This window comes from Anolis sagrei, chromosome 2 (genome assembly GCF_037176765.1).
Source record: "Anolis sagrei isolate rAnoSag1 chromosome 2, rAnoSag1.mat, whole genome shotgun sequence".
NCBI lineage: Eukaryota > Metazoa > Chordata > Lepidosauria > Squamata > Dactyloidae > Anolis > Anolis sagrei.
Genome location: NC_090022.1, coordinates 34,196,299 through 34,209,813, shown reverse-complemented (window position 1 = coordinate 34,209,813; position 13,515 = coordinate 34,196,299). Strand labels below are relative to the sequence as shown.

Sequence of the window (13,515 nt, the reverse complement as noted above, 5' to 3'; positions counted from 1 at the left end):
GGTCAATATGCTGTTTGTTTAGATTTAATATGCCGCATGATGACAACAATAAGTGCAAAGAAGATGGAGGTAAAAACCAGCAACATGTTATGGCTCCCACCCTGAACTACAACACCAACCCCTGGATGTGGTCAAAATGTAGCCGGAAATACATCACAGAGTTTCTAGAGTAAGGTCTTAATTAATTTCATATTTGTTTATCTGTCTGTTGGGTACTGTATTGGGCAGAAAAGTGTGGGAAAGCTGCATGCAAATGTATGGATGAGGATGATATTCAAAAATTGGAAAATTACTTTTTAAAAAAGTATTAATTTATTACAGCATTTATATTGAGAAACAATGAGGCAGCATTGAACAATTATACGTAACTACTTGCAGCAATTAGTTACAGTTGTAGAACAAGCAGCCTGTACTTAAGGTAGTTGACTACTGCTTTATTGTACTTGTAAGTCTTAAAAAAAACTTTACTTTCCTAATTTTCTCAAGAAATATAAATATCAAGTATTATTTATTTTTCAGATATCATGATCCGTTCTTTTCAGGTTCTGAATTGATACTTGCAAATGTGAAATGTGAAATGAATATGATTAAGTCAATACATATGTTATATGTACACATTTTCCCATTCCGTCTATTCACTTTCATATGCTACATGTGCTTGAAAGACTTGTCATGGTTCATTCATACTAATTACATTGTTTTCCTTCACTGCACGAAGTAGAAGATGAATAAAAAATGGGTCAAAATGACATTAAATATATTATATAAAGAGAAAACGTGCTTGAAAATGTTTTCTTGAAAATAAGTGGGATCTGCCACAAAATATTGGAGTGCATCCTATCATTTTGATCAGAACTTTTGTTTAAGCTATCAGCCAGTTCTACACACTGTTCTCCCAAAGTTTGCTCCTTCCCCTCACTACTGCTAGTTATCATTGTAAGTTTAGTCATCACTGGATAGTTGTAGGGGATGATTGACCTTATTTGCTTTTTAAAATAAATTCTCTATGTTGGCAAATTTTGGCAAACCCCTTTTTGGTAGTTGATTCTCAGGATTGTTGCTTTTAGCTTTTTGTGTGATTAATAGTCTTCCTAAATATGAATATGAATAAGATCAGATAGGTAAGAAATAGTGTATCTTGATGTCTACTTCATCCGAGCACTCAATACCACTCAATAATACCACTCCACATGTGAAAACGTGGGCAAGTGATGTGGATTCACTTCTTTCTTGGTTTTCTATACGCTATACGTAGCAAAAACTAAAATCAAGCTGGCAGTCTCAAACAAAATTTGCCTGCTCAGAAAGCTGGTAGAGGTATGTGTCTGGTGAAAAGAATTATGCAAGTTTTCACTGATACAATAAAACATAAACTATCTGCTGTTATGCAGTCCAGCAGTTTTATAGCATGGTTGCAATTATCATGTAGTCTAACATCACAGTGAATCTGGTTTTTTTTTCTCTCACATTGGTAGCTTCAAAATAGATTTAATGTTGGGTAGTAATCCTCTGTTGAATACCTTAAAATGATCATAACTTTTCCCATACAGCCATGAAGATAAATGTAACAATTTTTTTATTCCAGTACTGGTTATGGGGAGTGTTTGCTTGACGAACCTTCACCCAGGAGGTATCCTTTACCCCAACAGCTTCCAGGACACATATATGATGTCAATAAGCAGTGTGAGTTAATATTTGGCCCCGGAGCTAAGGTTTGCCCTTATATGGTAAGATGCTTTTCTTCTATCATTGCCTTCCTTTCATCCCTTTATTCTTGCTTTAATTATGACAAACCAAACCAAGGAGAATACACTGGAAATAATACTGTCTTCTGAACAATATGACAGCCTGTTTGACTAGATTTGGAGTTTTCAGTTCCCAATAACAGATTACCTCATATTTCTGCCTTCTTGCATATGCCGCATCCTCAAGAGTATGAAAGCCACTTTCACATAGTGCTATCTCTTATGGCTATGGTACATGCATTGATGCCACAATAAGTGGGAGTAGGTCATCCTGTAGACTTTTCACCCAATCAGTGCCATGCCTCCTTGGAGTGTGTTGATGCTATTAGAAAAATGTATTTGATCAGTTGTTCCTACTAAAAAGACACATCCATGAGCTGGGAGCATTCACATAAACTCTCAGTAGTAGTGACATGGGAGAGCTCCACAGCAAACCACAGGAGATAAATCTGGATATATATATATATATAGAGAGAGAGAGAGAGAGAGAGAGAGAGAGAGAGAGAGAGAAGGAAACTAATTAGCAATCAGATGTCTAGGTTTTACTATAAACTAGGGATAAAATGTAATAGATGGATATAAAACAGGATGGGTGGTAGACAAATTGGTCATTGTGGTCCTTTCCAGCTGAATTTTTCTGGAATTGTAAAATTAAAATCACGTATTCATATTATAGGCTATCATTCGTGGCTGAGTAGGATTGTCCCTTATTAACATCACTGGAATGAGAAACAATAACTTAAGAGATAACAAAGAAAAAGGGTTTCATACAAGTCCCAACTATTTATTATTACAGTTGTTTTGCATGTTTTTGATATTCTTAATTTACTTTTAAAATTTCTAAACTACATCATCAGGTTTCAGGATAGACTAAAATTGCTACATTCACCTGAAAATAATTTAAAACAGCAGCCATGAAATTGCTAATGCCAAGGTAATGACCAGGCTGTTGTTTACAAAATGTTCAGCATCAAGGTGACCGTTCGAAACTGATGGTAAACAAAAGGAGCCAAAGACAACATGCCTATTCGATGTAATTAACTTTAATTGCATATTGTTTTTATCACCATGCCAGGTGCTAAACTGCTATTGGAAGTGACACACACACATATTCCAGTGTCTGTTTTTCGGATGGGGGGGGGGATGCGGGGGGGAGATACTATTCTGAGGATTCAGAAGCTTAATGACTTAAGGCTTTGTATTCATATGACATCCCAAACTTTCAAGAAAGCCCATCTTTGTTGGAGTTCTGACAGGTTACACCCTTATTTAGCAATCTGCAGATTTTAAAAGATGTTTTCATTTTGCTTTAGCTTTTATTGTATATACTATAAAAACATATTAGAGGCAGATTGAATGGAAAAGGCAAGGTTCCCATGATGCCATCTTATTTCTAAGTAATCAAAAGTTCCTAATTGTCCAGATTTGGTGGTTTTCAACTGAATTTTAATAGGAAATATTTAACCACTTTCCCATAATACGACTTCCAGCTATTTCTGTGTGGGTACAGACTCAGCTGCAAGGCCATCTGCAAATCCAGGCGTTTAAGCAAAAACGTTATCTGTCTGCAGCCTTAGACAAAATTCCTTCCTCTATTTTATTGTGTTCATTGTTTATACTTCCTTTCTCAGTGATGATAATAACACCAGGGAGATAATCTAAAATGTATATGTGGCCTGTAGCATATGTTAGACTGGCTGTTCAGTAATGCTGAGACCATTTGAAATCACTTAAGCAGAAGCAGTGCAGAAGACTTTGGTGCATCAATGCAGATGGAGCTCATAAAGGATGTCGCACTCAACACACGCCATGGGCTGATGGAACCGAATGTGGCCAAGGGAAGGTCTGTTATTGCCACTGTTACTATCTTTTGGTTCTTCAACACTGTGTAGACAGAAGTGCTGGTGCCATTATTATCTTAGTGCAAGGAGAAAACTTTTGATCACTTGATATATTATTATAGCAACAGGGTTTTAAAACTGCTACATCACAGTTCAGTGCTTGTTCACAAACCATCTGACTGCTGAGGAGAGCCAATTTTCTGTTTTCTTCTGTTAGTTGTTCTTTTGATATTTCCTGCTCTTTCTCATAAAAGGCCAAGGGTGGCTAATATCCAACATGAAACACAATACAACAGCCAAACACCATTAAAATCTTAATTCTAGTATCACAGATGTGGATTTGAAGGCTCCAAGAATAGTTTTGTACTGTATTCCTGGACGGCTTACTGTGTGCACTTGTGTATAAGGGCACATCTACAATGATCACTTAAGGTGGGACAAAACGGTCAGAGGAGGAAGCAATTCGGACATAGAGCTGATCACATTTCAAGTCCTGGAACCTGGTCAGGGCCTGAGCTGTGCTTTGCTTATACACACTGGAGAGGCTGAAATTTCAGGACACAAGTGCTCAAAACTTCAAAGTGCACAATTTATATTATAAACAGGTTTTATTATTATTCAGAAGCAAAGACCGTCATGTGCCAAAGGCCCATTCTCAAGGTGATTTGCAATTAATTGGGATTAAGCATCTGTACTACAAACTACTGACATTAAATCTTGAGCTGAATTTCCCCACTCAGAGAAGCTATCTTTTAAAACATTTTCTACAGCTTGTAGTCCTGTACAACCAGTGTACTGAGACTAGTGTTTTGCCTCAATTCTTCTGGTATGACATATAGACTAGTCAACAAAATACAATGCCGTTGTTGTTGTTTTGTGAAGGTAATATCTTTGGAGACTTGAAAGCTTTTTATGGCCAAGACATTTGACAGTAAAAGCCTTATAGGCATTCTTAATTTAAGACTCCTTGTTGCATTAGACATGTGTATTGGGTTAGACATATTTCAAATATGATAGCATTGAGCTAGGAAATATTAAATCTCATAGTAATCCAGACTAAAATTTTGGACATTTGGGGGCAAATGCTTGCTATTTCTACTTCTTTTCATTGTGGGTCAACCTGTTGCCAATTTGACACACTCATAACTTCAAATGCCAACCATGATGGAGTGTTCAGTTTTATTACACTCATGATTGACGCTGAGGATTTCATTTAAGTACTCAGTCTTCTAGTTGAGCCTTCTGCCTTCGATTGTCAACCCTAATCTGTATAAAACATGTGTTGAATGAGTTTTGCGTGCTCAAAAGCCAAGTCGTCTGTTCTATGGCAAGCATGATTGCTATTCACATTTTTCCCTGCACATGGCAGCTGTTCCACAAGATGTTCCTCCTTTGGGATAGCACTGTCTTATTGATCCCATGTGTATCCTTATTTATGACAGATGTCGAAATTATATGCCAATATGGAAGGTTAGTATAGCGACTGAGCTCAACATTCTTAAAAATCTGAGAATTTTTCCTTGGTGGGGAGTGATATGGTTACATTTAAGCCATGTTATTCCCCCACCCCCCAGAATAGATTATACCTAGTGCACTTGCATTTTTCACTCAGAGATATATGAATCCAACCAGATGTTTTTACATCTCTCTACATATTTACATCCTATTTCCACTTTCCACATGTTTTGAGAGGTTCTTCCAACATGTCTGATCTGGAAATGTGTCTCTCCTACTGACACATTGTGACATCGAACCTGTAATAAAAAATTCAGGCAGGCTGCTTTCCCCAGAAGCTGTCACAACTTAGGCTTCCTGTTTTGGATCAGTGAAGGGATACAACTCAATGGCTTGGGGAGCTGTCTGTCACTCTGAGGGCCTCAGGAGTTTGTCTGCTCTTCATCATCTGGGAAATCAGAGCCATTTGTGCCTTCTGTAGTCATGGAATTGGCAGAAATGTATTAACATGTAATTTATATCCACTAGTGCATTTCAGGTATATAATTTATAGTCACTGGTCCATTTCAGATACAAGCAATGGTTTAAGTTAACAATGGGCAATTGACTTCCCAGATATTGTTGCACTGCATCTCAGTTGAAGAGATAAAAGGGGGATATAAATCATCAACATCTATGGCCTCTCACTATTGTCTATACTGACGAGGACTGATCACAGCTGCAGTCCAACAACATCTTGAGGGTAACAGCTGGCTGCCCTTGCCGTGGGTTTGGTAGGCAATTATGGGATGTTGGGAGGTTAGAATCAGATTCACTAGAGACCACAGAATATTTATCACCCACTGTATATTCTGGAAAAATAAAATATCCTCTGGAAATAACAAAAACAGCCCTGTGTAATACAGGCTGCATTTTCTCCACTTCATACCAGGTGAAGGAGCTTGTCCCAGACAAGGACAGTGGAAATATCTGATGCCCCATTTAAACAAACTGTAGTTGTCTGTGATGTCTTAACTCAGCAAGCTGTGACTTGTGGAAACCCTAGGCCTCTGTATACATTGTCATATAAAGCAGTTTCGACTTGCATTATATGGCAATGTAGATGGGACCATAGTGTCAAAACAAACCAAAATCTGAAAGTTGAGTTTTTGCTGCCCATAGGTACTTTGCAGCTACTTCCCTTTCATATCTTCTTTTCAGGTAAACCTTATTTGAAAAAGCTGAAAGGGAAACTGCATAGCATAAATACGCCAAACAATTTTGCAGCTGGTTACAAAATCCAATTCATGCTTTATATATTTTTTAAAAAGTATATTCTTTGACATCCAACATATTTATATACTGTTGTATCATCTAACATCTAGGAGCCCCTGGTGGCACAGTAGGTTAAACCACTGAGCTGCTGAACTTGCTAACCGAAAGGTCGGCGGTTCAAATCTGGGGAGCAGAGTGAGCTCCTACTGTTAGTCACAGCTTCTGCCAACCTACCAGTTCGAAAACATACAAATGTGAGTAGATCAATAGGTACTACTCCGGCTAGAAGGTAACAGCGCTCCTTGCAGTCACGCCAGCCACATGACCTTGGAGGTATCTATAGACAACGCCAGCGCTTCATCTTAGAAATGGAGATGAGCACCAACTCCCAGAGTTGGACATGACTAGACATAAATGTCAGGGGAGCACCCTTACCTTTACCTATAATCTAACTAACTCTGATACTGAAAACACTGGATATGACCAGTGTTCTAAAATGAGAATATAATTCTGCTTACCTTTGGTTATTTAACTCTCCTTGTGAACAAATCATAGGACTTAAACTAACTCTAGAGAATGGTACAAGATTCTTCCTATTTAAACCACTGTGGTAATCTTAACTTTTTTGTATTCTTCTTATACTGTTTCCTTGCTTCATCTATGTTCTCAGAGAATAGAAGGTGAAGAGTGCTGTCTAGATTTTATACTATTATGTATTTCTATTTTTCTCCTTTTTCTATTATAAACTCATTATAAGAATAAAAATTGTATTTTAACCAATTCAAAATCTATCATCACAACATTGCAAAGCACTGAGGACATTAATTAGAATGCATACATATGTCCCTCAGTTAAGACCGCACCCTCCTCCTGATTCTGAAAGAGTATTTTATAGGAAGGAATTTTAAAAACAGGTTTTTAAAACTGATAATAATGTCTATCTCAAATTAAATTTAGAATTCTAGAATCCAGATCAAAGCAATGAACTGGTGTTGTAAAAGTCTTTCTGTTGTTCTTCCTTTTGGAGTTTAGCACTGCAAGTTTGGCCACTGTGTTCCCAGAGAGCGGGAAGTACCTGTGATAGATGGAACATGGGGTGCATGGAGTCCCTTTGGAGCTTGCTCACGAACGTGTGGTGGGGGCATTAAAAATGCTGTCCGAGAATGCAACAGACCAGAGTAAGTACAGAACTGCTGAAGGAAATACATTAACTGTGTCTATCTTTCTCTTTAAGCTGGTTGTCCTGGCCTAATAAATCATGATATGAACAAATGATGTGCTAGTGAATATACAGCATATATTCTAGACTTAATGCCAGGGGAAAACCTTTACTAATAGGGGATAATATCACATCTTGCCATAGAACTGTAATTTTTGCTTACTTTTAGAATTGCATGGAGTGTAACCCCATTACATGGTGAAGGGAAATGTCCCTTTGTTAAATTTGTTGCTTATGCTGTGCTGTGTGCTGTGCTGTGAACAAGGAGAAATGTGTATGTCATCCCACAGTCCAGCAAATTGTAGTATTCAGAATAGGTTGCTTGATTTAAATCTTTTCAACCCATCCCATATCACAAACTCTTAGGATGATATACAAGGAAAATCCATGTTAAGGAATTAAAATAATATGAAACCTTAAAAAAAATCAAATATTACATTAATGTTAAACAAGTGGTCCGATCAAAAACAGGTTAAGATTAAAACAATTTAAAACCATATGTATAAATATACTGGAATTAATCAGTTGGACTCCAAAAGCTTTGTGGAATACATTTGATCTTACTTGGCACCTAAATAAAGCCATCATTGTTACTAGTTGATCCTTCAAAAGGAGGGCATTTCACAATTGGGGTGCCAGATCTATGAAGGTCCAGTACTGACTTGCGACCACCCATTGCCTTATCCTCCATGAAAGCATTTCCTCCTCTTTTAGAACTGTGCTTTATGGCAGCAAATTCCATAATTTATTTACATGTTGCACTTCTAAAGAATCCAACCTCTATGCATTTCTCGGAGACAGCAAAACAGCTGTAGCTGCTTGTCCAAAGGACTAAAACAATTGCAGTGAGACCAAAACCATTGTAATCTGGCTATAACTATTTTAAAGATTTATTTTAAAATATCAATAACTTTTTGGAGACCTTGAAAGCATTGTGTCCTTGTGTGCCTACAAGTTGTTTTTGACATATGGTAGCCCTAAGGCAAACCTATCACAGGGTTTTCTTGGCAAGATTAGTTCAGAAGGGGTTTGCAGTTTTCTTCCTCTGCTGCTGAAAATGGTAACTTGCTCAAGGCAATTTTATGGGTTTCTGTGATCAAGCAGGAATTTGAACCCTGGGATCCAGAGTTTTAGTCCAACTCTAAAACCACTACACAACATGGGCTCTCTCTTAGAAATATAGCAGCAACAAATTGCTTTTTCAAAGTGATATTCCAAGCTCTGCCTGAATGTAAAGATATTCTTGTATCAAAAATAAGCCTAAACTATACGTAACCCATCACTGTGTTTACTGAGTCTCAAAGAAATATATGATTGCTAAAAAGTTGAACCCCAAACCTGTTGAGGCTATGGATCTTTTGAGAAGTATTCCTCCCAAACTATTACACAGATTTTGTAAGGAAATCGTGCCATTGGCACCAATTGAAGAGTCCCTCCCAATGTCAGTTCTAACTTCAGATCCTCCTCAGCATTACAGTTAAAAAAAGAAAAGAAAGAATGGTGTCACTCTACTTCTCCTTGCCTGGTGCACTCCTTAAACAAGTAATTCCCATACATATGCCCTCTGATGTTTGCAGTAGTGAGATGTTTTCTTGAGTCATTTGGAGCCACTAAGCTCCTCGTTCACATCACACCCTGACCCTGAAAAGAGGATTTCCAGGTGTGGGAGGAGGAGGAAGCTTCTCATTGAAAGAGAATCTCTTGGGCACACATAACAATGTGTCCAGTTGTTTGGATCATTGCCATAGTCTGCACAAAAATACCCTTCAAAAAGACAGAACTTTCAAAAAATAATGTAGACGCCTTACATTCATTCCTTGCTTTTTTGCTAAACAAGGGCATCTGTCAGCGACTCACTTCTTTGCCAAGTTGTCAGGAGTGTAGACGTTGACATTGACCCAGTAAAGCTCTAGGGATGATGAGGTCAGTAACAATTGCAGTTTCTGCAACAACAGGGGAAGCTCTTTTCCAGACATGTTCAGCAAGGAAGTAAAGCTCCAGTGACTGATTCCAAGAGAACTATCCGGCTGATGTCATAGTTTGAAGACTGCAGTGAATATGGCTTGCCCTGGGATAAACAGAAATTGTGTGTTTATGATAAACAAAGAGTCCCCTGTGTTGTTACTTTATCCGTTGGTTTAAAGGTGTGTGAGGATTGTGTGGCCATAAAAATGTTGTAGCACTTAAAGTAATGGCAGCCCAAATTAGTATGGTTAGTGATGAAGAACCCTGGGGATTTTAGCCTAACAACATCTGGAGTGTGATATAGTTCCAACCTCAATTTACATTGACCTATAAAATGTAGGTCTAACTACCATAAAAATGACAGATCCATCTTGATCTTGGAATAGTTTTTTTTTTCATGTCAGGAGTGATTTGAGAAACTGCAAGTCACTTCTGGTGTGAGAGAATTGGCCGTCTGTAAGGATGTTGCCCAGGGGACAGCTGTATGTTTTTGATGTTTTATCATCCTTGTGGTAGGCTTCTCTCATGTCCCCACATGGGGAGCTGGAGCTGATGGAGGGAGCTCATCCACGCTCTCCCCAGATTCGAACCTGCAACCTGTCGGTCTTCAGTCCTGCCAGAACAAGGGTTTAAACCATTGTGCCACCAGGGGCTCTTGGAAGTGAAGCAAGATCACTCCAGTTTAGTACTTGAATGTGAGACTGCAAATGAATTCCAGGCGCTATAAGCAATATTTCAGAGGAAGGAACTGCAAAACCACTTCTGACTATACCTTGCCAAAGAAAACCCCATGAAATTCACGGTTTTGCCATAAGTTGGCAGGTAACTTGAAAGTACATATGTGTACACACACACATATATACACAAGATGTGCAAGCTCGTATTAGCACATTTATATGTCTGCATGGCCCATTGAACCACGCAAGCACAATAAGCTTTTGATGGCATTTCTCACCTCAGTGCCACATTACTCTTTGCTGGCTGAAACATCACAGAGATTTTACAATTTCTGTTTAGTGGAGTGAATTTATTGGTCAAAGTTCCCTTCACTCGAGACAAAAGAACTAGAGAGATTTTACAAACTCTTGTTTTTAGTGAGCTTTTTCTTCACGTGATGAAGGAAAACAGCATGTCTCTGTTGCGTGATAAAACCCACTACAAGAACTGGGACTGAAAATCCTGGTAATCCTACTTCTAAGATGTTATAAATGCTATGTATATGTTGTTACAAGAAAGAAAATCCAGGTCTTACTTTTAAAGGCCTTTAAAAGCCATTCCTCCAAATCCTGTTTCAGTGAAGTCTCCTTGTATTTTTATTTATAGAAATCCAAAGTGTTTCTGGCTTATGGAGACCCTAAGGTTGTTTTTTGTTATTTATGTTGTTTTTGTTGTTGCTGCAGAATTGTTTCTTATTTGTGTGTGTGTGTTGGGGGGGGGGGTATTTTTGCCTTCTTCTGAGACTGAGAAGGTGTGACTTGCCCACAGTCTCCCATGGATGAATGAGATTTATTTATTTATTTCATAGACTTTTACCCCACTCTTCTCCCTCCAAGGGGGGACTCAGGGCAGTCTCACATAAGCACCGTATGATACTATCATCATACAAATAGTCAACAAATACATTAAAACGTTAAAACAATTCATTAAAACAATAGATTAGTAATGTGTACAATGCTATCATCATACAAATAGTCAACAAATACATTAAAACAATTCATTAAAACAATAGATTAGTCATGCTAGTTAAAACCAAAACCAAGTTTAGGATTAACAAAGTCTGGGGAGATGAACCCTGTTCTACAGAATAGTTGTCAAATGCTCAGATCACTCTACCACACTGGCTCTCCAAGGAATGTTTCATCCATATTGCAGAATCCAGGGGATTCTGGGATGTGTGTTTTTGAAATATTTACCCTTCTCTGTCAAAGAGCTCTGGTGTCACAATGAACTAGAAATCCCAGGATTCCATATAATTCTGCAGCATGTCTAGGAAGCCATGGGTACTTTTGTGGCTGGATCCATGGATGTCTATCAGAGTTATCTGCTTCTGAGCAAAATAAATTCATTTGGTAATACTTTGTTACCAAATGAATTGTTTGACACAGCATTTTATTTGAGAACACAAAAATGCTGGACCACTCTCACAACCACCATGTCAGACTACACAGAGAAGCCATTGAAATACACAAACATGTGGACAATTTCAACAGAAAGGAGGAAACCATGAAAGTGAACAAGATCTGGCTACCAGTATTTAAAAAAATCTAAAATTGCAACAGCAAAAACAGCAGAGAGGAAACAGGCAGGGACATCTAATTACCTTTCAAGAAGAGTTTGCTCCAGGCACAGTCAGCCCATTGTATGCTAATCAAGGTGTTCAGTTGAAATATTCACACCTAGCCCAACTGACAAAAGTCCTTTGTCTCACCCTGGTCATTCCACAGATATATAAACCCTTTTTCCCAGTTCCGACAGACCTCACCTCTGAGGATGCTTGCCATAGATGCAGGCGAAACATCAGGAGAAATGCCTCTAGAACATGGCCATATAGCCCAAAAAAACCCACAAGAACTTAATACTTTGTATTGTTGAAAGAACTCATTTTACAGTGGGTGGAGGAGACCAGACACAGAGCTCTGCTGTTTACATTGTAAGAATGGTTTAAGCAATAATACAAGTACATAGTGTGATGAATGGGTTCCCACCTCCTTGCTGCTTGTGTCAGAAAAATGTTTGCCCAGGAAATAGATTGCTTATAGCTATCTCTGGTTTTGCATGTCTTTGCCAAATTTCTTGCAAACCCTTTGAAGTTAGTGATACTTGGGTGTTAATTGAGGCTAAGGATGCTGACAGCTAGAGACACTTGCTAGAGGATATCCTCCTGTTGAAAGAAACATTGGGGACTAAGGGAGCGGTAATCACATAGAAAAAGCTACACAAATGTAATGAGGGCCAGACCAGAAGTATCTCTCCTTGATCTCCATTGAAGGCGTTATTGTACCACAATAATGTATTGTGTTGTGTTATGGCATGCATTTATTTATTTATATTTTGTTTTATTGATTCATGTGTATTGTGCCTTTCTCCCAGAGATACACCCAAGGCAATGTAATGTTTTAGCACCATAGCAGTTAAATTGCTTTGTAAAATAACTGTACTTTCATCCAAGCTTTTGTATAGTTTTAATCTATACAAACAGTACATGTAAAAAGGGTTTAGGAGTCTTAGTAGACCACAAGCTGAACATGAGTCAACAGTCTGATGCAGCAACTAAAAAACTACATCAATTAGACTATAGTGTCTATATGACAGGTTTCCAAAATGTATGTTGTGAAACATGAAATGTTTAGAAAGCTCTGGTCTAGATTGAGGGAAGTAATAGTACTACTCAGGGCCTAGGCAGGCAGTTAGGATCATACAAGGAGATGTGATCTGTCCAATAGCTTGGACCTAAACCACCTAGGGCTTTATAGGTAATAATCAGCACTTTGAATTGGACCTGGAAACAAACTGGCGCCCAGTGGAACTATTGCAACAGGGGTTTACTTGCATGTTTTTTTTTTTTGTTTAGCTGAAGGATTGACTTCTTCTATGTGTGGCCTGCCTTCGAAGCCCTCACTTCCTCTTCAGAGACCCCTGCAAGTTAGTTAACTACATAGAGAAGGCTTTTCTGACAGTTGTACCCCAAGCACAAAACAGTTTTTCAGGGAGATTTCAGTGACACCATTTTTATGGTCTTTTCAGCACCCTTTTATTGACTTAGGCATGTTAAATTGCTTGGAGAGGGTGAGGACAGGTTTCATTTCTCTCAGTTGACACTGCATTTTGCTGTAAGTGGAGTTTGAGGATAATCAGGAATCTTGCTCAGGCAAAAGGTCTGTGGTTGTTTTGATAAGTTGAAAAGATTTCAAAACCATTAGTGACATATCTGCAGTTTTGTTCCACCAGCTGTCCTGTGCTGCCTAAGGCAAATACCTAAATGAAGCACATTGTCTGTGAAGGCAATGAGTGTTTGGGAAATTTATTCCATAAGTTA

At 38.3% G+C, this 13,515-nt stretch overlaps 1 protein-coding gene across 7 annotated transcripts in view; it reads left to right on the top strand.

Annotated features, from left to right (window-relative positions):
- Positions 1-13,515, top strand: part of ADAMTS9 (ADAM metallopeptidase with thrombospondin type 1 motif 9) — a 170,831-nt gene that overhangs the window by 41,963 nt on the left and 115,353 nt on the right. For 6 of the 7 annotated variants that reach the window (XR_010909137.1, XR_009630845.2, XM_067463450.1 and 3 more), the window contains 4 exons: positions 23-169; positions 1,586-1,727; positions 3,481-3,588; positions 7,328-7,473. Coding sequence is in view for 5 of the 7 variants with exons in the window: in XM_067463450.1 (XP_067319551.1) it covers positions 23-169; positions 1,586-1,727; positions 3,481-3,588; positions 7,328-7,473 (543 nt within the window). In the remaining 2 variants the exon portion in view is untranslated. The remainder of the gene's footprint in view (positions 1-22; positions 170-1,585; positions 1,728-3,480; positions 3,589-7,327; positions 7,474-13,515) is intronic. The other variant, XM_067463451.1, reaches the window with a different exon arrangement.